This window comes from Callithrix jacchus, chromosome 2 (genome assembly GCF_049354715.1).
Source record: "Callithrix jacchus isolate 240 chromosome 2, calJac240_pri, whole genome shotgun sequence".
NCBI classification, from domain to species: domain Eukaryota; kingdom Metazoa; phylum Chordata; class Mammalia; order Primates; family Cebidae; genus Callithrix; species Callithrix jacchus.
The window spans coordinates 40,545,251-40,571,017 of NC_133503.1; the positions used below are offsets into that span (position 1 = coordinate 40,545,251).

A 25,767-nucleotide genomic window follows, 5' to 3' on the forward strand; every position below is an offset into this window, starting at 1 on the left:
GCTAAGACAATAATCATATTAATACAACCTCTACACTGCCAACTTGGAAAAACAATGAAGAAGAAATGTGAACTGCAACAAGCTTCAGAGATGGAAGATTTTTTTTTTTCCTCTGAAGGGCATATGGGTAGAAGCAATTGTAGATGGCTGGGTGTGAAAGAAACAGACCTTGTAAGCCTGCTATGTAGCTATACTGTGCTAGATGCGATTGGGATGTAATAAGACTTAAAAGACAAATACTCTTGTCTTCACAGAGCTTATAATCTAGTTGTGCAAGACTGGTTAAGAAAGCTGGCTTAATGGAGCTGCATTCCACCTTCACCCCTTAGTGTCATTGGGTGAGATATTTAACTTCTTCGCTCTGTGTCATTGGGTGAGATATTTAACTTCTTTGGGCGTAACTTCCTCATCTGTGAAACACTGATAATTATATCTCCTATATGGCAGCAACGCCAGCCTCTTTTCTGTTCTTCCCCAAGGCAATCTCTCTTTGGACCCACCTTTGCACCTGTTTCTGTGGCCCGGAAAGCTTTTAGCATGGCCAAACCCTTCAAGTGTTGACTTCCATGTCACCTGCTCAGGGAACTTTTCAGAAAATACGGTTTCTGTATCCTCAGATAAGACTGTTAAAATACTAACGGACCGTATAAACATGAGGGTGCTATTATAATCATCCACCCTAAGTAAGATTTGAGATCCAAGGAGTTCTCAAGGATTTAGGGTTAGCAAACTTTTCATGTAAAATGTCAGATAGCAAGTATTCTAGGGTTTGCAGGCTATATTAAACAAATGGGTTCTGCTGTGTTCCAATAAAACTTTACTTATGGACACTGAAACTTGAATTTCATATACTTTTCACAGTCACGGCGACAGACCAGATTTGGCCCCCCTCCCTGTTGCTGGCTGACCCCTGGTTTATAAGTAAGGCAGATAAAAGAAGGGAGTGACTAAGAACCACGATTCTGCGGCCAGACACCAGGGATCAGGTCGCTGCTGTGAGGATTGTCAACCTCTCTGGTTCCAACACCCAGAGAATGGGGCTGTGGTCCCTGCGTCAGGAAGGTCGTGTTGAAAGCTGGATAAGGGCACGTAGGTGAAGCTCAGTGCTTGGCACGAGCTGTCATCAGCAGCGTCGCCCTCTCTTTGGACTGGCCTGTTAGTAGTTAGTTTTTAGTGGACTCGAATACAACACTTGAGCCTCGGAGGCTCACGTTGTTGGAGCAACTACACCCGAGTCGGGGCACCGCAGGGCAGCGGCGCAGGGCTAGGCCCGGCCGGGCTGGGCGGTGCGAGTCGGGGGCGGGGCGGCGGCTCAGCGACGCCGTCGTTGTCCCCGCCTCCTCCCCAGGGGCAGCGTCGGAGCCTCGGAGGCGGCGGCGCTTACAGCCTGAGGAGAGCGTCTTGCTCCGGAGCGGCGGCGGCCATCGAGACCCACCCAAAGGCGCGACCCCATCCCGGCCTCAGCGGCCGCGCCCCTTCAGTTAGCTCGCTCGCTCGCTCTCCTTCCCTGCTGCCCGCTGCGCCATGGCGTTGGCGTTGGCGGCGCTAGCGGCGGTCGAGCCGGCCTGTGGCAGCAGGTACCAGCAGGTAAGCGGCGCCCGACTCCCGCCCCCCGTCCCGGACTCCGGTCCCCGGCTCTGCCCTTTCCGCTGGCCGCCTCAGGCCTGTCTGGCCCGCCCGCGGCCAACTCGACACCGGGGCTTGGCAGGCCGCGCTGGGCCGGGACGGGCGAGTTGGGCCCCGGGCTCGGATTCGCGGCCCCGGCGGGCCCGGCCTGCCCCACCGCGACCCCGGGTGGGACTCCGGTGGTGGAAAGCCTTCCTCTCGGCCTAGTTTCCCGCATTTCCCAGGGCGGGCGGGTCCTTGAGTCAGAACCTGCGACCCAAAGGCGGCATCGATCTGAGGCATTCGTTTTTCATGTTTCCACCTTTGGTTTGATGTCATTGGAAAAAAAGAAAGAAAGAAAAAAAGCATAAAACGGAAACTGGGTGGAGAGAAAAGATTAAAATCTCTGCTGCTGCTGATAGCTCCCCACAGCGAGATGCTATTGCTCAGGGTTTCGGAGCCTAGTTTGTCGAAACCCATCCCCCTCGCCTCCGTTTTAAGACAAAAGTCAAAAAATGAAGCGAGAGACAAGCCCGCAGTTTGCAGTAGATTTGTAAGAGGCGACGTTTGGCTTTGGTGATGCCCCAAAAGGGAGAGCTACAGTCAAGTCTGTAGCAGGGCGTGTGCCGGGTGTATTTTAAATGCTTGGAAATGACGTTTTAAGATATTTGATGGCATAGCTGGGGAGGAAATGTATAGGGAATAATTGGATCATTTTCTCCGGTCTGATTTATAAATTGAGGCCCCAGGGAAAAAGAGCTGCTTGTTTCACTCTCCTTCTGTAGCTTAGTTCCCCCAGGAAATTTAGAGACCTTCTGCATGGCTTTTAGAAGTCTTATTAATGTAACAAACATTATAATTGTGGGAATTGAGCCAGGTGGTAAACTGATGTTGATTGGAACCGCAAATAACGGCTTGTGTTTGTCATGTTTCAAATGCTTTCGGCGCATACAGATGTCAATCCTGCTTTTATGAAATAAAATGCTCTATTTTAGACTATCTACTATTTTATATTTTAGAAATAAGGAAAGCCAGTAAGATTAAAACGTAGATTAACCCTGGTGCAGCCGGGTTTGTTTTGCTATCATCAGCCATGTGTTGCAATCCGCCCCCGCTCAGGCTTGGACTTCCAAATGACTAGTTCAGAATTTAGCTTCTTGGTTTCATAAACACATCCCAAATTGTGACAATGCAGTTAATCCTTAGGTCTCTTCAGAGCACATGGATCTAGCACATGCTTTTTTTGTATGACCTTGGGCAGCCTGTGGGTTCCTTACTGCTTTAACAAAATGGGAATAACAGATGTCACTTAACTGTCACCACAGTGTTTACAAACCACCCGTGTTTGCAAATCACCCCTACTGTATACTGAGATCTGATTTCATCCTTTTCATCCTGACTTGGATAAGGCTAACAAGCAAAAGAGCTGTGGTTTTTCTTTGTACTGCCATCTTCTTGAGCTATTAGGTAATGCTGATATACAGCTAGAATACAGAAAATTTGCGGGAGTATCAAAATCATGTATTCCTTAGTGTGGCATTTAATGTTTTTAAATTATGCAGAATTGAAGTGTCAAAAAAATGAAAAAAATTTTCTGAGAAAAATTATAAAAGGTGAAAGCCAAAAAAACTGCAAAACCCTCCCTAAACAAAAACCAAATAGATAACCAAAGGTAATATTTTAATGTACATTCTTGTGGGTTTATCGCTATGTAAATATACATAGTTCTAGATCAGTATACATGTGTAAAGATAAGGATTGAAGGAAAGCTAATACTGATTTTTTTATGCAACAGTCACAGTACTAATTAATTTACATCCATTTTTTCATTTAATCCATACAAAACCCTTATGAACTAGGGTTTGTTCTCATTGTCAAAGACTCAAAGTGGTTCAGTAACTTGCTCGAGGTCACAAGCTGCTAAGTACTGATTACAAGGATATACACACACTCACCTACTTAAAACACAGGCTCACAGTCCAAATATAGGTGTATGCATTAGCAGTTATATACACATGGGTGTATATTCTCTTATGTACCCATAATGCATATACAGACATATCTTTGTACATGCGTGTGTAGTTTCATAAGCCCCTGATCATACTGGCACGTACTTTTGCACATGTCCCTGTGTATCTTATTCTCAGGCGTGTGCATTCGTACATTTGCATACGTGTGTATTGTGTACATGTATATACAAAAGCACACTAGATAAATAAATGGGTTCATATTTCTATTTTATAATGTGCTTTACACAATGTTAATGTCTTCTATATAAAATATTTTTAATGTCTACATGGCATGTAATTGTATGGCTTAATTTAAGTAACCTATCTTTGGTCACTAAGAATGTTTATAGTTTTTTTCATTCACGGAAATTTATTTTACATACGTCTTCAACCGTTTTCTTAGTATAAATTACTAGACACAGAAATGCCTGGTCCGAGAATATACATATTTAAAAGGCTATTGAATTATAGAATGATGGTGAATTGTCCAGGCAACTTGATTGGAGCATGATACTCTTTGGTTGTCACACAGGGTTGTTCTGACTTCTATTTGATCTAGTTAATCAAATTGAGCTAGTTTTCTCACTAAGTAAATGTAATGGAAAACTGTATGATTCATTCATAAATGCAAACACAGTTTTGTCTTTACGGTCTTTTTATTGGTAGTGCAATATGTGGACAACTTGAATTTAGCATAGTAACAAACTATGCAGAAAGGCTAGGCTCAGCTAGGTGAAGTGGCTCACACCTATAATCCCAGCATTTTGGGAGGCCAAGGCAGGCGGATCACCTGAGGTCAGGAATTTGAGACCAGCCTGGCCAACATAGCAGAACCCCATCTCTGCTAAAAATACAAAAATTAGCTGGACATGGTAGCAGTTGCCTGTAATCCCAGCTACTCAGGAGGCTGAGGCAGGAGAATTGCTTGAACTCAGGAGGCAGAGGTTGCAGTGAGCTGAGATTGTGCCACTGCACTCTAGGCTAGGTGACGGAGGGGGACTCCGTCTCAAAAAAAAAAAAAAATTAGTGGGACCTGGTGGCACCCACTTGTAATCCCAGCTACTTGGGAGGCTGAGGCAGGAAAATCACTTGAACCCAGGAGGCAGAGGTTGCAGTGAGCCAAGATTGCACTGCTGTACTCCAGCTTGGGTAACGCTGTGTCCAAGAAAAAAAAATGGCTAGGCTCATAGGTTCCCTGTGGCATTATTTTTTTCCTTTTTGCATTTTGAAACTAAGACTGTCTCAGACAGTGGAAGCACTATTTTAGAAAGACCTGGGTAGACCCAACAGTGCTGAGAAACCTGTGGCATGTTTTTCTCTCTCTGAGGACGTTTACTCCTGTTCATTCATTCCAAACCCTCTTTGCCTCACTGCAGTAGATCTGTGCATGAATTTTGCCAATTCATTCCAAGTATTTTGAGATACTTGGATTTGAATTCAATTTAAGTGGGTGATGATGACACTGCCATGTTGTTTCAAACAGATTACAGAATGTTTGGTTCTGGACTTGTTTCATTACCTGCTAAAGAAGTTGCCCATTTGTGAGCATCACCAATACTCCGTATTATAGTTTGATGACATAGAGCAGCTTTTAGAATGGTACATTTTTGGATTCATTCTCTCAGGATTATGGAGGAATATTTTGATGAGTGTAAGAATTTCATCTCTGATGGGTCAAACTATATTTATGTTAAATTATTAGATGAAGTAATGATCATGGAGGAAGGAATGAATAGTGTTCATGTGGCTTTTTAATTTTTCAGTTTCAAAAGAAGTTATAATTATGTCACAGAATGCCTCTTAGAAGAATGTTATGTCAAAGTTTCTTAGGTTATATGCTGTATTTGTGGCCTACATGGTCAGTGATCAAAGAAAATTTATAAAAATATTAGGAAGATGGGTAAATTACTCCTTTGAAAAAAAAATATTTTTTTGACGATTTTTACTCTTGTTGACAGGCTGGAGTGCAATGGCATGATCTCGGCTCTCCATAACCTCCTCCTTCTGGGTTCAAGCGATTCTCTTGCCCCAGCCTCCCGAGTAGCTGGGATTATAGGCACCTGTGACCATGCCCAGCTAATTTTGCATTTTTAGTAGAAACAGGGTTTCACCATGTTGGTCAGGCTGGTCTCAAACTCTCAACCTCAGGTGAGCTGCCCTCCTCAGCCTCCCAAAGTGTTGGAATTATAGGCGTGAGCCACTGTGCCTGACTAAAAGCTTTTAATTGTAGTAAAATACACATGAAATTTACCGTGTTAACCGTTTTTGAGTATATAGTTCAGTGGCATTAAGTACATTCATATTGTGGAACCAATCCATCACCAGAACTTTTTCACCTTGCAAAATTGAAACTCCATATCTATTAAACAATAACTCTCCATTTCCCCCTCCTCCAGCCGCTGGAAACCACCATTCTATTTTCTATGAATTTGACTGCTTTAGGTACCTCTCATAAGTGGAATTAGACAGTATTTGTACTTTTGTGACTGGTGTATATCACTTAGCATAATGTCTTCAGAGTTCCATATTGTAGCATTTGTCAGAATTTCCTGCCTCTTTAAGGCTGAATAATAGTCCATTTTATATATGTAGCACATTTTGTTTATGCATTCATTTATTGATGGATGCTCGGTTTGCTTCCACCTTTTGGCCATTATGAGTAAATACTGCTGTAAAAAACTAGTCTACAAATATCTTTCAAGTCCCACTTTCACTTCTTTTAGATATACCCAGAAATGGAATTGCTGGGTCATACGCTAATTCTATTTTTAAGTTTTCAAGGAATTCTTATACTGTTTTCCATAGCAGCTGTGCCATTTTATATTCCCACCAACAGCGCGTAAGGATTCCAGTTTCTCCATATCCTCAACATATTTGTTGTGTTCTTCTTTTTTTTTTTTTTTGATTGTAGCCATGGGTGTGAAGTGGTATCTCATTGCAGTATTGATCCGTATTTCCCTAAGAATTAGTGATGTTGAGCATCTTTTCATGTGCTTATTGGCCATTGATATTTTCTTTAGAGAAAATGTGTATTCAAGTTCTTTGCTCATTTTTGAGTTGAACTTTTGTTTTGTCGTTGAGTTGTAGGTGTAGAGTCATTTCTTCATGATATTTATATTTTCAACCTTTTACTACGGAAATTTCAAAGACATACAATAATAGAGTAGTATAAGAAACCTTATGCACCATCACCCAGCTTCAGCAATTGTGAATGAATGGCCAGTATTATTCCATTTATATTCACCATATTATTTTGAAGCAAATCCTAGAAATCATACATTGATAAATATTTCTATGTGTATGTCGAAAAGAAAAACAAATGGTATAATATTTTAAGAAGATATCACATGAGGAATATATCATGAGAGCTCTCTCGTAATCTGTGAGGAGTATGGAACAGGAGTTGTCAATGCCGGGCTGTGGATCTATAACTAACTGTCCTTTGTATTGATTTGGCTCACTCTTGGCAAGCCTCATGCTTTGTTTTTATAGCAATGATAGATTCCTGTTAATCTATTCTTGTTTTCTTACCTGATCCCATGGGTGACTGCTTGTTAGTCAAGATTTATTTGGCTTAATCATACTATCTGTGTCCTGAAAACAGGGCAGCACTTCCTGGTTTTGGCAGAAACCAAGGCCCAGTTGAGCTGTTCTAGGGAATTTTGCTCTCAGCTGATACCACCAGTAGTTTGACTGCACATAACTTCAAATTGTTTTATCCTAGACATCAATTATATTTCATTATTTTATGTTGTTATATTATAAAATAAATCCTACCATGAGAATAACTTCCTATTTTTATTAAGAAAGAAAAAAAAGGCTTGAAGAGATTCAAGTGACATCTTCAGATTGATTTGTTTTCAGGGCTTTAAAATAATTATTTTTAAAAAATATGTTCTTTTATTATCTGAACAAGTACAACAGCTTAGAAGAAGAATAATATTCTTATAATAATGACAATTTAGATCAAGCAACTTTAACACTTTAACGTACTGTTCGTACTGAAATTGGCTTGATGGTTTATCTTTTTTTCAAGTCGTTGTTGGCAATAAGCTAGGCAACTGGCAAACATCATGTATGAAATTTTTTAGGCTTTACGTACTTAACCAGTGGTAATTTCTTCTAGTGGTTGGCTAGCTGCGGGTACGAGTCGGAGTAGGCTCTGGGTTCCAACCAACTGCGGATTGAAAATAGGGAAAAATAAATACAATAATAAATAATAACACAAATAAAATATACAATATAACAGTTATTTTACATAGCATTTGCATTGTATTATGTGTTATATGTAAAGTACACGAGGTAAGTTATGTGTAAATACCATTTTATGTCAGAGGCTTGGGCATCATCAGATTTTGGTATCTGTGGGGAGTCGTGGAAACAGTTTCCCTCAAATACTGGGGATGACTGTATGGTAATGTCTTGTTAATTTCACCAAGTGTGGTAGTAAAGCAAATGTAACCTGATATCACTTAGCACATCCTGCTGTTACAAAAGACTTACTCATTATTTTTCTGAATAACATAATTTATATTAAAGTCAAAAATAGTAGATTTACTGATCAAGTTTAAGAGCATTCCTAGTGAAATATTTTCTTATTGATTAATGCAGTTCCCTTCATATGTATATTTCTTTTCTTTTTTTTTTTTTTTTTGAGACAGAGTCTTACTCTGTTGCGCAGCCTAGGGTACAGTGGTGCAATCTCGGCATACTGCAACCTCTGCCTCCTGGGGTTCAAGTGATTCTCCTGCCTTAGCCTCCCAAGTAGCTGGGACTACAGGCACCCGCCACCATGCCTAGCTAATTTTTGTATTTTTAGTAGAGGTGGGGATTCACCATGTTGGCCAGGCTAGTCTCGAACTCCTGGCCTTAAGTGATTCACCCTCCTCTGCCTCCCAAAGCGCTGGGATATAAGCCCCCTCACCCAGCCTATATGTATAATATATTTCTTATCCCTGCCCCCCAGCAATTTAGCATAATCTTTGACAATTTTTCTGTTTTCGTCTTATAAATTAGTTTATCTCAGCAATATCAATTAGTAGTTACCATAATCAGAGTTTATGAATAGAGATATAAAGGTTTAGGGAATAGTGCCTGTTTAGTAATGATTTCATTTTCTTTATCATTCAGTGCTTAAATGTGGTATTTAAAATTAAATATTTTGTATTACACAGTAATACATTCTTAATGTGCTAGATTCAAACAGTAACTTTCTAAAGGAAAACTTGATTTCCCTCTCCCTCCTATCTTCTTCCCAGAGCTGTAAACTGCTCCTCAAGTTTGGTGTGCATTTTTCAGGCATTTTTTTTTTTTTTTTTTTTTTTGAGACAGGGTCTCACTCTGTCACCCAGGCTAGAGCGCAATGGTGCAATCTCGGCTGACTGCACCCCTCCATCTTCAGGCTTTCTTCTTAACCTTTCCTTGGCTTTAAATTAAAAAAAAAAAAAATTATACTTTTAAATAGACTTTACTTTTTGGAACTTCTTTCCCCCTAAGATGGGTTCCTGCTATGTTGCTACCCAGGCTGGCCTCAAACTTCCTGACCCAAGTGATCCTTCCACCCCAGTCTCCTGAGTAGCTGGTACCAGCAGGCACGCACCACCACACCCAGCTGAAACATTTTTTAACTTTTCAGAAATATTGAGAAGACAGTAAAGAGTTTCTATATGCACTATGCCCAGTTTCCCCTATTAGCATCTTGTATCAGTATGGTACGTTTTTCACAATTAATGGACCAATATTAGTACATTGTTATTAACTAAAGTCTGTACTTTTCAGATTTTCTGAGTTTTTACCTAATGTGCTTTTTCTGTTCCAGGATCCCATCCAGAATCCAGGATGATATAATGTAGTAACGTTACGTTTAGTCATCCTGTTTCCTTAGGCTCCTCTTGGCTGTGAGTTTCTCAAACTTTCCTTGTTTTTGATGAGCTTGACAGTTTTAAGGAGTACTGGTCAGGTATTTGTAGAATTTCCCTCAATTGGGGTTTGTTTGATGTTGTTCTCATAATTAGACTGGGTTGTGGATTTGGGGGAAGACCACAGGTAAAGTGCTGTTCTCATCACATATCAAGAATGCACACTGTAAACATGACTTATCACTGTTGACAATGACCTTGATCACCTGGCTGAGGTAGTGTTTGTCAGGTTTCTCTTCTGTAAAAATGCTTTTTACCCCCTTTTCCATACTTACTCTTGGAAAGGAAGTCACTGTGCACAGTCCGCACGTAACGAGTGGATAATTATGTAACACCTCGCTGAGGGCAAAGTATTGACATGAATTATTTGGAATTTTCCTGCATGGGACATTTGTCTCTTCTCTGATCACTTGTTTAGTATTTATATTTGTATAGACTAATAAATATTTAATTTATTCTTCCAATTATAATCCAATAACTGCTTTATTTTATTGCTTATATTGCATACCTCTGTCATTGTAGATTTTTTTATTTAACCACTTCCTTACTTTTTGGCACTAGGCTCATCTTACGTATTTCCTGCAGTATCCTAGAATCAGGCATTTCTCCAAGGAGCCTAGCTTCCTTTTACTGAAAAATAATACAACAAACCAAGATATGTGCCCCTTGCTGCTGGGGTGTCATTGCTTTTAGGTCTTCTAAGCTGACAGAGCAAGGAACTATTTGTCTGTATATTAACCTGTGGGTAAACACATCCCGTAAATATTTCTGTATGTACCATCTATCTATATTAAGCTAACCATAGATTCATACTAGTATCTCCACCTCTAATTCATTACCATATGGATCACTCTAGCCTACTCCCCTTATCTATAAACTCTCACTCCAACATTGCAAAACCTGGTACACTTCCATCATCCATTTACCTAATTCTTCAGTTCTGATATACATGTATAAGTTTATCACAATTGTTAACCTGCACCCCTGTAGGAAATAGTATTATTTCCACTGGAGGACAGAGCATATGTACAGTTCCTTTTGCCATTAATCTTTCAAACTCTACTCATTTGCAAAAGTTACTTAGGTCAGCACCTTTACCTCCACCCACTTGAGTGAGATTGTTTCATACATTTATAATACAGTTATATTGTTTTGTCACATTTTGCATACCGTCCTGGGATCCTCCAGCCACGTCAGTGGATTTCTAAAATTTGCATACCTTAAGAGTCTTTGTGCTATAAAGTTCTATAAATTTTCACAAATGCATACTGTCTTATTTTTTCTTTTAAACAACACTTTTTTTGTGGGGGGGCGGAATAGAGTCTCTATTGCCAGGCTGGAGTGCAATGGCTCAATCTCAGTTTACTGTAGCCTCTGCCTCCCGGGTTCAAGCAATTCTCCTGCCTCAGCCTCCCGAGTATCTGGGACTACAGACGGGTGCCACCACATGCAGCTAATTTTTTTTTTTTTTTAGTAGAGACAGGGTTTCACCGTGTTGGCCAGGATGGTCTCTTGACTTCATGATCTAACAACCTCAGCCTCCCAAAGTGCTGGGATTACAGGTGTAAGCCACCTCACTTGGCCCTTAAACAACACATTTTAAGAAAAATGGTAGAACTGATTTCTCTTTATTTTCCCAATGTTCTGTTAATGATCATGTTTGCTTTCTTTTTAAAGCAACTTTAACACCTTTAAAGAAAATTTTATTTAGAAATAATTTTAAACTTAGAGAAGGTTGCAAGAATAGTATAACACCCATATATCTATTACCAAATTAATCTTAGACTCATTATTAAATTTTAATTAACAATGAATACAATCCTATAAAAACTGAAAGTACTACAGATAAAGCCCGAGTCCCTTTAACATCGCAGTCCTTTCTCTATAGAATTCAGTGTTTATTTAGCTATTTGTTATCAAATTATTACTTTTCTTTTTTTTTTTTTGAGACAGTCTTACTCTGTCGCCCAGACTGGATGAAGTGCAGTGGTACGATCTCAGTCACTGAAATCTCTGCCTCCCAGGTTGAAATGATTCTCCTGCCTCAGCCTCCCAAGTACATGGGTTTACAGGCGCCTGCCACCATACCTGGCTAATTTTTGTATTTTTAGTAGAGACAGGGTTTCACCATGTTGGTCAGTCTGGTCTTGAATTCCTGACCTAAGGTGATCCGCCTGCTTTGGCCTCCCAAAGTGCTGGGATTATAGGCATGAGCTACCTCGCCCAGCCCAAACTTTCTTTCTGTTTATAAATCTAGTCTATAGCTGTACCACGCTGGACGCACCCTATCTCATCTGTTTATAAATGTCATTTTCACTCCTACATCTACCAGTACCTGGTGCCACCAGTTCCTGAGCTTTTGGGGAATACAAAACAGGTTGTTTTTTGGCTTTCTGGTTTAGGATTCAGCTTTCTTGGGTCTGCTGAGTCAGTTACCACTTGTCATACTGCTTCTAGCTATCAGAAATTTATTGCTGCTTCCTTTCCTGTTGCTTGTTTTTGTAGGGTTTTTTTTTTTTTTTTGCCTTTAAACAAGCAACATTTTACTAGCATTTATATTTAAGAGGGTTTCAGGAAGACTAAGAAGCAACTGTGTATGTCTAATCTTTAATTGGACATTATACAGTAATTGTAATTACTTCTTTGTCTTTTGTTTGCTAAACTGCAGACTTAGTGAGGCCAAAAGCACCAGCCATGTGTTGTTGCCTGACACATTTAATAAGTGTTAAATTAACCTAGCAGTTAAATACTTGTTGAGTGAAACATTCTGCAATGATAGTGAAACAGGAAAGGTATTAAATGCTTGAAGTACCTACTTTTTGACTCTCATTGTTCTTGCAGGAAGAAAGTACCTCATGACCAGGCCTGAATCAAGGTGGACTCTCTTTAATAGAATACCTTTTCCCACCCATAATCTCTGTCTGAGTATGCTCTAATCCAGGCTAATAAGCAAGCATAACTTTTGGAACTTCTTTCTATCAGAGCTGAGCAGGCTGCAGTCAAAACACAAGCCTGGGTTCTAGGCATGGCTCTGTCACTGTCTTTCAGTGTCTGTATATTTGATTTCACTGTCTTTTCAATGTGGAATATTTCTTTCTTGGGATATACCATTTGATTGTTTTTGGAAGAAACAATATTGTAGGAATGACAGTGTGATCAAGATGTTTTCCTTTACATATAACACAAACTTTAATTGAACACCTTAGCAGTTAATGCTAAGTGTTATAGGTTGAGTACTAAGTGTTAAACATTTCTCATTTCTGAAGAGATAAAGGTTGAAGATGTCTGTTTCTCCTTTGTGTTTCTTTTCTGTTATCATTTCTTTTTAAAATTGGTAACTACAGAGCCATACTATTTATTTTTATTATGAAATTTTGGATACATATGAATGGAATACATAGTGTATCTTATGCAAAGTAACAATACTAAATCAGAGACCTGTGACTACCATCCATATCACATCAGTCTTTTGAAAGTTTGTTTCACACGTATTCTTTTAGACCAATCAGTAGAAAACAGCTGCTTTTGCCTTAGTTGCTTTGTAAAGCCATATTTCTCCTCAATTCTTCTGTGTTTAAAATACACTCCTTGTGCTAAATAGTGATGGGGATACCAGCTGCCACTCTCTACTCCTGAAACCATCATCACTGTCTTTCCTACAGTTATAGCAGTCATCTGTGTATGGCTATGTGCATAGCCTATGACTTTATTTGGATATTTGTAAAGTAATATGAATCCTTTTCATAGATATGAACTGGTAAGTTAAGGTGGTATTAAGATTAGCTGCCATTTCTTCAGGTAAGTTTCTGTTAGAAATCCACCTCTCTGCCTGTTTTGACCAACACTGGCTAATGTATCCATGTGTGCCACTCACTGGTAAGTGCTGGGGTGAATAGAGTAATAAACCGTGTAAAGGTCTCAGTCTTCAGAGGGCTCACAGTCTGCATCACTAATCCTCAGACAATCTTTTGTTTTTTCCCCATTTCTAAATTGTTAGTGAGGTTTGATTTTTGTATGAAAGCAAGTAGAAATCTTAAATGTGCAGCTCATTGAATTTTCACAAACTAAACATGCACAGTTGACTAGTACTTAAATCCAGAAACAGCATTACCAGCACTCTAAAAGGTCCCTTCAGTGCCTTTCCAGTCACCCTTCTCCCAGTGCACACTCACTAGTATGTTTTTAAAAATCTTTATATGAATCTAATCGTACAGTAAATACTGTTTTGAGTCTGGCTTCTTCTGTTCAACATGATGTTGCAAAATTTACCCATGTGGGTTACAGTTTATTCATGCATACTGTTGTTGCATTACGTGAAAATACCACAATTTAGTTGCCTATTCTACTGTAGATAGGCATTTGAGTAATTTCCAGTTTTATGAATAGTGTTGCTTTGCCCCTTCTTGTGTGTCTTTTAGTATCATGTGTAAATGTTTCTGTTGGACATATAACTAGGAGTGGAATTGCTGGATATGCGTAAATTTATCTTTTGTTGATATTGGCAAACAGTTTTCTAAAGTAGTTGTACAGGTTTATATCCCATCAGTAGTGTAGTGTGAGTTCTTGTTATTATATATCCTCAACAATATTTGGCATTTTCTGCTTTTTATTTTGTTCATTATCTGTGATTTTAATTTTCATTTCTATAATGACTAATGAAATAGAGTACCTTTGTATAAGTTTATTGGCCATTTAGATATCTTTTTTTGTGAAATGTTTATTCAAGTCTTGTCCATTTTTTTTTATTGAATGGCTTCCTCATTGATTTTAAGAAGTTCTTTATATGTTTTGGCTATAAGTCCATTGCCTGAAAAATACATTTCTCCTGCTCTTTGGATTTTCTTTTGAATGAATAGTGGAGTTCTTTTATGTGTTTTTTCATTTTGTTTTGTTTTTTAGGCAGAGTCTCGCTCTGTTGCCTAGGCTGGAATGCAGTGGGGTGATCTTGACTCACTGCAACCTTTACCTCCCAGTTGAAAGTAATTATTATGCCTCAGCCTCCCAAGTAGCTGGGACTACATGGGCATGCCACCACACCTGGCTAATTTTTCTATTTTTAGTAGAGATGCGGATTCACCATGTTAGCCAGGCTGGTCTCAAACTCCCAACCTCAAGTGATTCTTCTCCCACCTCAGCCTCCCAAAGTGCTGGGATTACAGGCATGAGCCACTGTGCCGGTCCAAACAAATGATTTTTAAAATTGTTCTTGAAATCTGAAAGACGCCCCCCCCGCCTTTTTTTTTAAGAGGCAGGGTCTTGCTATGTTGCCCAGGCTGGTCTTGAATTCCTGGGCTCAAGCAGTCCTTCCACCTCAGCCTCCCAAAGTGCTGGGATTACAGGTGTGAGCCACCACACCTAGCCATAAAATAATTCTTGAATAGATGCCAGTTGTAGTCCATGGCCTGTTGTGACTTTTTTTCCCCTTTGGAAGGGGCTGCTTAATGTATCATTTTAAATGACGAATAATTAGGAGCTTGTTTTTGCTTCCATGTTTCTGTTTTAGAGCTTTAACATATTTTAGATGAAATCTATATATGGGAGTGGTGGGGGGTTAAAACACAGAATGTATTTACCACCTTTGCATTTAAATTCTTGACTAGGGAGGCCGAGGCAGGTGGATCACGAGGTCAAGAGATCGAGACCATCCTGGTCAACATGGTGAAACCCCGTCTCTACTAAAAATACAAAAAATTAGCTTGGCATGGTGGTGCATGCCTGTAGTCCCAGCTACTCAGGAGGCTGAGGCAGGAGAATTGCCTGAACCCAGGAGGTGGAGGTTGCGGTGAGCCGAGATCGTGCCATTGCACTCCAGCCTGGGTAACAAGAGCGAAACTCCATCTCAAAAAAAAAAAAAAAATTCTTGACTAGATTTTATATAAATTATTTTTAAGTAAGTCTGATCTAGCCACTATTTTTAGAATCTGTAAACAAAAGATGACCAGTTCCTGCTGTTCTCTCAAAGTCAGAGAGTCAGGTGCTTAGTCTCCTTTTCAATTTGTCTTTCCCTAGGGCTTATGGGCCCTGGAGCTCTGAACTAAGCCTGAATTTTCTTAAGGAACCAAGAAGTGAAGAAAAGGGAGAACTCACATTACTGAGGACATGGACTGGTTATAAATAGTGGAGATGCTACTTCTTAAAAATGCTAAGTGTTCATGAGCAGAGAGACTTGCTATTAACTATTTGAAAATATTGAACAATTGTCCGTCCTTATTTCCCTAGTCTTTGTAAGATCATGACCCATCAGGGGCCTACCATTAACCTCAAAGGCTCTTGGCTATAAGTTTTCCTGAAGCTGGGTGCCAGATTTATTTGCATGATGATGTCTTGGAACCATCAGTACTAGAAACATTTGGATGTCAGACACCCATCCCAGAGGTTGGCAGGTTGATGATAATTTTCTGGTGCCACCCCAAAACCTCACAATGCTACTACCATAGCCATGGTTGGCTAATTAGTGCTCTCAGGGATGAGGGGTGATTTCTCCTTGTTCCTTGTCTTTCTCTTTAGATGGTGTGCCTTCACTTGTTACTTGGACCTAAGTAAAGAATAGAAAGATCAGAAGAAAACCCTAAAATTGATGATCATAGGTCACAGTATTTGCACTTTTCATTTCTAAGAACTAATTCTAACATAAATAATTTTCTCTTTCCAAACCAAGTTGTACTCATCAGTTGTACTGATACATATTAACAGTGATGATAACCACAAATTTTTTTTTTTTTTTTGAGGCAGAGTCTTGCACTGTCACCCAGGCTGTAGTACAGTAAGTAGCACAATCTCAACTCACTGCAATCTCTGCCTCCTGGGTTCAAGCAATTCTGCCTCAGCCTCCCGAGTAGCTGGGACTACAGGTGTGCACCACCACCCCAGCTGATTTTTTGTATTTTTTAGCAGAGGCAGGATTTCATCATGTTGGCCAGGATGGTCTCAATCTCCTGACCTTGTGATCTGCCCACTTCGGCCTCCCAAAGTGCTGGGATTACAGGCATGAGCCATCACGCCCAGCCCACAAAAATTTTAAATAGAAAGCTTGACAAACGGTTAGCTTTTCTAAGGGGATTTACTACAAAATTCGGGTATTCTTTTCATCTGTTACTGTATTGACTTTTTAAAGCATTATTCTGATGACTTTGCTTTTCCTTTGGCAAATTTTGATTTTTAATGTGTTTTCATTTTGATATTAAGAGGATTTGCATTTACCTTTTCCATGAGAGATATTGAGGATAGTCTAAATCTGGTGATTGATTTGGTGGGTTTTTTCTTTTTTAGAGATGGGGTTTCACTATGTTGTTCAGGCTGTTCTCTAACTCCTGACCTCAGGTGATCCACCACTCACCTCAGCCTCCCGAAATGCTGGGATTACAGGTGTGAGCCACTGCACCTGGCCACAGTTTGTTTTTTAAAAGTTATCTTGGCTGGGCCTGTAATCCCAGCACTTTGGGAGGCCAAGGTGGGTGGATAGCTTGACCAGCCTGACCAACACGGTGAAACCCGTCTCTACTAAAAATAAATTGGCTGGGCATGGGGGCAGGCGCCTGTAATCCCAGCTACTTGGGAGGCTGAGGCAAGGGTTGTAGTGAGCCAAGATTGTGCTGTTGCACTCCAGCCGGGGCAACAAAGTGAGACTTTGTCTCATTTAAAAAAAAAAAGTTATCTTTTCAAACTCTTGAACTGCCTTTGATCTCTTGATCCTAATATTCTTCTCTTTAGGAAAGGAGAACGTTAAGGTGTTTTGTTGTTGTTGTTGTTGTTTTTTACTATAATTAGTTTATAATTCATTGTGCTGTTTCTCTTTGTTGTTTTTATTCGTTCACAAATATGTGTACTATATTAAGCTTTGGGTATATTGATATGATCAGGACCTATTTTTTCCCGTTGAGGGTCATGGACATTTATTTAGACAGAGAATAATGACTTGGAGTAATGTTTTGTTTTAAATAAAATTTATGTTTATATAGGTTTGCTTTCAAAACTTAGAAAATACTTTTAAAGTATATGATTTCAGTGTTTTTTATTATATTCACAAGGTCGTATAACCATTATCACTGTCTAATTCTAAAATGTTTTTATCACCCCAAAAAGAAACCCAGACAGTCCCGCCCCCTTCTGTAACCCCTGGCAACCACTAATATACTTTTTGTCTCTATGGATTTCGCTTTTTCTGGACATTTCATAATAAATGGAAGCATTCAATATATGGCCTTTTATGACTGGCTTCTTTCTTGTACTGTAATGTTTTTGAGGTTCATCCATGGTTCAGCATGTGTCAGCACCTCATTTTTTTCTGGATTAATAATATTTCATTGTACAGATATACCACATTTTGTTGATCCATTCGTAAGTTGATGAACATTGTTGGCCATTATGGATAATGCTACTGTGAACATTCACATACAAGTTTCTGTGTGAACATGTTTTCAGTTCTCTTGGATATATATGTTGGAGTGGAATTGCTTGAACTTAGTATAAATCTATGTTGTGGTTTGAGACTGGCTCTCACTCTGTTGCTCAGATTGAGCAACAGACTGGACTGGACTGGACTCACTGCAGCCTTGAATTCCTTGGCTAAAGTGATCCTCTTGTCTCAACTTCCTGAGTAGCTGGACCACAGATGTCCCACCATGCCTGGCTAATTTTTAAATTTTTAGTAGAGACAGGATCTTAGTATGTTGCCCAGGGTGGTCTCAAACTCCTGACCTCAAGTGATCCTCCTGCCTCAGCCTCCCAAAGTGCTGGGATTGCAGGCTGAGCCACTGTGTTTTCAGCCTATGTTTAATTTCTTTTGAGGAACTGCAAACTTTTCCACAGCAGCTGTACCATTTTATATTCCCATCAGCAGTGTATTTGAGTTCCATTTTCTCCACATACTCTATTGTCTGTCTTTTTTATTATGGCCATCCTAGTAAGCATGAGGTAGTATTGAGTGTCGGTTTTGATTTTCGTTTTCCTGATGACTTAATGATGTTGAGCATTTTGTGTCTTTTGGCCTTTTGTGTATCTTCTTTGGAGAAATGCCTTTTCAAATTATTTGCCCATTTTATAATTGGGTTGCCTTTTTATTGTTGAGTCTCTCTTTTTAGAATTATTTAAAATATCTTCTCCTAATTAATAACAATTAAATAGAGAATTTTTCTTGAATGTAAATAATTTGGTGATGTTAGAATAACAGAGTTTATGTTTATAATATATAAAGTAAATCTACAGGCCACACAAACTTAATGATTATTTTTGAACAACAGTAAAACAGCATACTCAGTTCTTTACGAAAAGAGATGTGCTTTTTTACTTTTTTAATTATACTGTCTTGTTTTGGTAGGATTTAGGGACTCTGTCACTCAGGCTGGAGTGCAGTGGTACAGTCTTTGCAACCTCTGCCTCCTGGGTTCAAGCGATTTTTCTGCCTCCTGGGTTCAAGTGGTTCTTCTGCCTCAGCCCCCCAAATAGCTGGGACTACAGGCATGTGCCACCACACCTGGCTCATTTTTGTATTTTTTAGTAGAGATGGGGTTGTGCCATGTTGGCCAGGCTGGCCTCAAACTTCTGACCTCAAGTGATCCATCCACCTCAGCCTCCCAAAGTTTTGGGATTACAGGCGTGAGCCCCCATGCCCAGCTGAAATATGATTTAAATGGCATTTTTCTTAATAGAGCTATACAATTACCTACACATGCCATATAAAGTAGAGTTTAATAGAGTACTACCTAAAATTACCTATGCCTGCATCACTAAGAAAGAATTAATCCAGTCACCTGTTAATTCAGACAGCCTTTCACTTTCTCACACCCAGAACATGTCCTTACTCTTTACCTGATTACCTTTGCTTCCAGCTATATGCTGAGCAGACTAGAATGGCTCTCCAGAAGAACTCTAAAACTCTTCCACTGTTGCCACTTCAGATACATCACAATCTGCTGTGGTACCTTTGGCCTTGATGACCCTCAATTTTAAGAAACATTGCTACTAAAGTTTTGTTCTCAAGATTAAAACTAAGCACAGTTTTAAAACTGAAAAATACAGCACATCTAAAGTACAGGGTTTTGGCCATGCACAGTGGCTCACACCTGTAATCCCAGCACTTTGGGAGGCTGAGGTTGGTGGATCACTCGAGGTCAGGAGTTTGAGACCAGCCTGGCCAACATGGTAAAACCCCATCTCTACTAAAAATACAAAAATCCACCAGTTGTGATGGTACACACCTTTAGTCCCAACTACTCAACTACTCGGGAGGCTGAGGCACGAGAATCTCTTGATCCTGGGAGGCAGAGTTTACAGTAAGTCGAGATCAAGCCACTGCACTCCGGCCTGTGCACGAGAAAGATTCTGTCTCAAAAATAATTAAATAAATAATATAATAAAATAGAGGTTTTTTTCCCTCCTTATCACCTTCCTCTATATCTAGGTACTATTGTTATTAAACATAAATATGACATTTTAATGAATCTCCAACACAGAAATCAGATATAGTTCTAATTCTAATAGAAACAAAGTTGAATTTAACAAGTTTAAAGACATTAAACCCTACAGATGTAAACTATTATTTGAGTTCCCAACCAGCAAGGAAGTTTCATCACTGCCCTCCTCACCAAGTAGTTCTAAAGATGATCTTCAATTTAGAAATGAGTTGTTTTTAAGCAATAGCGGAGCTGGGGCTAGGATTAGGCCTAAGTAAGGGGCAACATTTGTAACTGTACCAAATGGCAGGACCTAAAGCCACTTAAAAGTCATTCTTAGATTCTCTATATTTATTAAGAATGGAAGAACAACAAAAAACCCCACACTAAACAAAACCTATAAATCCTTATATATGAGAAAAGGTATCAACTTATACCTCAGAATTCATACAAACAAACAAAAGCATACGAAAAATAATGTTGAACTATCCAATAAGTCCATAAAGTTGGCCAGGCACAGTGGTTCACGCCTGTAATGGCACCACTTTGGGAGGCCGAGATGGGGGGATCATGAGGTCAGGAGATCGAGTCCATTCTGGCCAACATGATGAAACCCCATCTCTACTAAAAGTGCAAAAAATTCAATGTCCAACAGCTATTGTTTTAACTATCACAGTTAGTCAAAGGATATCCCCCCTAACCTTACCCAACATCTCTGTGCACTGAGAGCTGAAGTTCCCAAATCTGTCCCAGTTTTCAGATTTGTCTCTCTGAGTTTCCCCTACAACCCAGATTCTATGACAGTTAAGTTGGACTCAGGCTCCCACTGACACAGTTGTAGAAGAGACTGAGCATCTTTCCAACTCTAACCCCAACGTGTCAATGCCGCGTATTCTTTCAAAGAGCAGCAGGAAAGAGCCCGAAGATTCCTGAGCTCCAGGGACATGGCAGGGAGGCTGCACAGAAGGGTTCCCAGGGACAGAAAAGGGGAATCTTAAAAATAAATTTTGGAACCAAGTTACCAATTTTATAGCACATTCTAGTTCTAACGCACATGTTCCTCCACTTGTTACTGAATGCCTGACTTGGTGCCCCCAAAGTGTAAAAAGATGTTGAATGCCTGACTTGTTGCCCCCAAGTGTAAAAAGATGTATGTATAAGGACTCCATTGTTCAGCAAGTCATTATTCATGCAGATGGTAGTCACTAAATACCTCTTTTTGAAGGTGATCGCCTCTCCCCCAAATCCCCTTACATTGCAGTGTTTTGTTTTAAACAGCTTTCTTGAAGCCTAATCTTATCACCAGCATTATAGAAATAAGCCAAAGTGGGATGGCTGTACAATGAAGTCTTAAGATTATCCCATAGTCATAGTGGTGTTTTAAAATGTTTTTATTTTTTAAATTGGATAAAAGTACATTATTCTAAAGTAGTGAATCTTAATGGAGCAAACTCTTCATCTAGAAGTGTTTCTTTTTTCCTTACCAAATTGAAAATTGGCGTTTCTAAGAAGGCTAGAGTTTATTTGCACTGTCATCTTTTACTATGGTGGGGGATGATCGAATATAACATTTTTAGGTTGCCAGGAGACAGGCAGCCTGTCTTATAAATACTGTCACAGAACGCCTCTTAACCTCTTTATTCTTTGGATTTCTTTATTTCTTAGAATTGCCATGTTTCTTCTCTGAGACCTAAATTATGCAGAGGTAATGTGATTACTTTGATACAAAGCTCAGGAAATATAAAACGGGTGAGAAATACCAAGCTAGGTTTAAATGAAGGTGTTACAGTATATTAAGGAACATTTCGAAAGATTCATATTTGCCTCTCTTCTTGCTGGTAACTCTTCTGCTTCTTTTGGTGACCTTCCCACAGCACAAGAGTTGTTAGGTGTGAGGAGGCTAAGAATACCTTGCCAAGAGCTTCAGATAATGTTAAAACCAGTATTTTAGGTGAACCGTGGTCCCAAGAACTCTCTTTAAATAATTCACTAGTTTGGTGTTCCAGGAGCTTTACTGCAGCTATTTTGGCCTCATGTCTTTGTTCTTAGGTTACAATACAGTTATTTGGGGAGTACCTTAAATTTAACATTAGATTACTAGGGTTCGAAAAAATGTACCCAGATGGTAGATGCTGATGAGAATTTGACACAAGAATTCATTTGAAATTGAATGCTTTTGAAGTACTAGTTAGAAAAATTTATCGACATCTGGTTTTGAATAGCATAGTGAGTAGAGATTGAGATGATCAGTTAAAATTTAATGAGTTATGGGCGGGTGTGGTGGCTCATGCCTGTAATTCCAGCACTTTGGGAGGCCAAGGCAGGCAGATCACCTGAGGTTGGGAGTTTGAGACCAGCCTGGCCAACATCTAATAAAAATACAAAAATTAGCTGGACGTGGTGGCACACACTTATAGTCCCAGCTACTTGGGAGGCTGAGGCAGGAGAATTGCTTGAACCTGGGAGGCAGAGGTTGCAGTGAGCTGAGATTCCGCCTTTATACTCCAGCCTGGGCAACAAAAGAGAAAATCCATCTAAAAAAAAAAGTTAATAGATTATGGAGCTCTACTTCATGTTAGTACACCTCAGCCTCTCTGTTTTACTGTCTCAATTCAAGATAGAATTCTAGGCTGGGTGCAGTGGCTCACTCCTGTAATCTCAGCACTTTAGGAGGCCGAGGCAGGTGGATCATAGGTCAGGAGTTCAAGACCAGCCTGGCCAAGATGGTGAAACCCCGTCTTTACTTTAAAAAAAAAAATTAGCTGGGCACCTGTAGTCCCTGCTACTCAGGAGACTGAGGCAGAGAATTCCTTGAACCTGGGAGGCAGAGGTTGTAGTGAGCTGAGATTGCGCCACTACACTCCAGCCTGGGCAACAGAGCGAGACTCCATCTCAATAATTAATTAAGAAAGAAGAAAGAAAGAAAGGAAGGAAGGAAGGAAGGAAGGAAGGAAGGAAGGAAGGAAGGAGGGAAGGAGGGAAGGAGGGAAGGAAGGAAGGAAGAGTTCTTTGTAGCAGTATGGTTTAGAAGTGGTATGTATTTTCCAAGTGTATGAGTTGGCTCTGTATATCCTGATGATACTCAAGACAGGACCAGATCCCCAAGTCAGTTATATCACTAAATATTCTGTTATTACTTTCCAGATTGACTCCAGTCCCAGCCAGCTCATCTTTTAAATTAATATAGTTCATTGTCACACTGGACTGGAAAAATCAAATGAAATGTCTTTATTTTATGAAGATGACTTGTGTAGACCATACAGATTAGCAAGAGCAGACACTTTCAGTGTGAGTTATTTAAAATAATTGAAGATTTGGCTGGCAGGAAAGTTGCTAGATAGGGAAAAGGGATATCTTTTGACAGATATATATATAGAATTAGGAAGAATTTATGTTTTCTTAAATGTCTCAAGTAAGATTTAATTTGGTGTGCATGCTAAGTATAATGGTAACATGGTTTGCCTGTGATTTGTCTTTGTCTTAACAGATTATTTTTCTAACTTTAAAAAGGTGTCATCACTTGAGGTCAGGAGTTCGAGACCAGCCTGGGTAACACAGGGAGACCCCATTTCTACAAAAAACAAAAAACTAATTAAAAAAAGTTAGGGTCACAGTATGCCATAATTGTGCCACTGCACTCCTGCTGAGCAACAAGAGTGAGAACCTGTCTCCAAAAAAAAAAGTCTACAAGTGATAAATGTTCACTACAAAAAATTTGAACATAGAGATGTACAACAATAAGGAAAAATTCCCCTTTATTCCTATTACTTAGAAATAACAGTGTTGAACTGCAAATGTCTGTCATTCTAGACCTCCTTTCCATTATATGCCTGTATAAAAATACAAAAAAGGATTATACGAGGCCAGGCACAATGGCTCACCCCTGTAATCCCAGCACTTTGGGAGGCCGAGGTGGGTGGATCACGAGGTCAAGAGATTGAGACCATTCTGGCCAACATGGTGAAACCCCGTCTCTACTAAAATACAAAAATTAGCTGGGTGTGGTGGCGTGTGCCTGTAATCTCAGCTACTCGGGAGGCTGAGCCAGGAGAATCACTTGAATCCGGGAGGTGGAGGTTGCAGTGGGCTGAGATTGCACCTCCGAACTCCAGCCTGGTGACAGAGTGAGACTCTGTCTCAAAAAAAGGATTATATGATACATGTTGTTTGGCAAATTTAGCTTTTTTCATGTCATAATAGTACACCATAAATATCTATTTGAGTAATGAAATTTAATTTATTATTATATTTTTAAAGATAGGGTCAGGCTGGAGGGCAGTGGCACAGTCTCAGCTTATTGCAGCCTCGACATTTTGGGCTCAAGCCATCCTGCTGCCTCAGCCTCCTGAGTAGCTAGGATTACAGTTCTATGCCACTACACCAGGCTAATTTTTGTATTTTTTGTAGAAACGAGGTTTTGCTGTGTTGCCCAGGTTAGTCTTGAACTCCTAAGCTCTCCTAAGCTCAAGCCATCTACCCACCTCGGCCTCCCAGAGTGCTAGGATTACAGGTGTGAGCCACCATACCCAGCTGAAGTTTAATATATGTATTTTTTGACACAGAGTTTCACTCTGTTGCCCAGGCTGGAGTGCAGTGGCACGATCTCAGCTCACTGTAACTTCTGCCTCTCAGTTTAAAACAATTCTTGTGCCTCAGCCTCCTGAGTAGTTGGGACCACAGGAGTGCGCCACCATGCCTGGCTAATTTTTTTATTTTTAGTAGAGATGAAGTTTTGTCATGTTGGCCAGGATGGCAAAATTTAATTTTTAATGGCCACTTAGTAGTCCTTAGTGAGTTAGTTGTACTGTAATTTACTTGTCTCCTATGATTGGAATTTAGGTTGTTTCTAATTTTTGCTGACACAACATTTGTATGTACCCTTTTTGCCTCTTTGAATATTTCCATAGAGTAACTTCCTGGGAGTAGAATACTTTTCTTAAAGGAGTTGTGCATTTCAAGGCTTTGATTTGAAATAGGTTGCCAAATAGCTTTCTAGAAAGGCTATTTATTTCAGTTTTTGGGTTCTTATCTTTCTAATTGGCTTTATGCTTGCATTAAAATATGAAATTTTTATTTAGTTGCAGAATGAAGAAGAGTCTGGAGAACCTGAACAGGCTGCAGGTGATGCTCCACCACCTTACAGCAGCATTTCTGCAGAAAGCGCAGGTAGGTAACAAGGCCAGGTGATTATGGAATCCTTAAAAACACTCGGTGCTTTGACATTACAGTAAGAAAAAAAAAGGTGTTTCAGAAGCAGTTGGAAGAAATATTATAAAGCGAGTTTGGATTTTAAATAATTGAGAAGTGGATACATTTAAAATTCAACATCAGTCTCTTACAATTCATCTATAAATGTCTTTTGGTTCAGTTGTTATTTGTACTCTTAGGGGAATGACTCGATTTTGTCTGCTAGAGTTAGTGGAAATCCTTTTATTTCAATTCAGCTAATCATCAAAAATTGTACTTAAAATTATGCAGCATATTTTGACTACAAGGATGAGTCTGGGTTTCCAAAGCCCCCATCTTACAATGTGGCTACAACACTGCCCAGTTACGATGAAGCGGAGAGGACCAAGGCTGAAGCTACTATCCCTTTGGTTCCTGGAAGAGTGAGTATAATTTGCAATGTTACTTGATGGCTGCTCTATGGGAATTAAGTTATTTTCATTATCCAATTTTTATTCATTACTTATGATTGTACTGATTAGTGAAAGTTCAGCTAACTTAAAAAATTAGATATATTTGCTTTGGGGATAATAAACTCATCTCTGGGGCTGGGTGTGGTGGCTCACACCTGTAATCCCAGCACTTTGGGAGGCCGAGGCGGGTGGATCACGAGGTCAT

General features: G+C 39.7%; 1 protein-coding gene across 1 annotated transcript in view; it reads left to right on the plus strand.

The window, feature by feature from the left end:
* The first annotated feature begins 1,346 nt into the window (after positions 1–1,346).
* NDFIP1 (Nedd4 family interacting protein 1) overlaps positions 1,347–25,767 on the plus strand; it is a 44,164-nt gene continuing 19,743 nt past the window's right edge. The window contains exons 1-3 of the mRNA XM_002744294.6: positions 1,347–1,587; positions 25,002–25,089; positions 25,402–25,532. Coding sequence (XP_002744340.1) covers positions 1,525–1,587; positions 25,002–25,089; positions 25,402–25,532 — 282 coding nt within the window. The 5' untranslated portion in view covers positions 1,347–1,524. The remainder of the gene's footprint in view (positions 1,588–25,001; positions 25,090–25,401; positions 25,533–25,767) is intronic.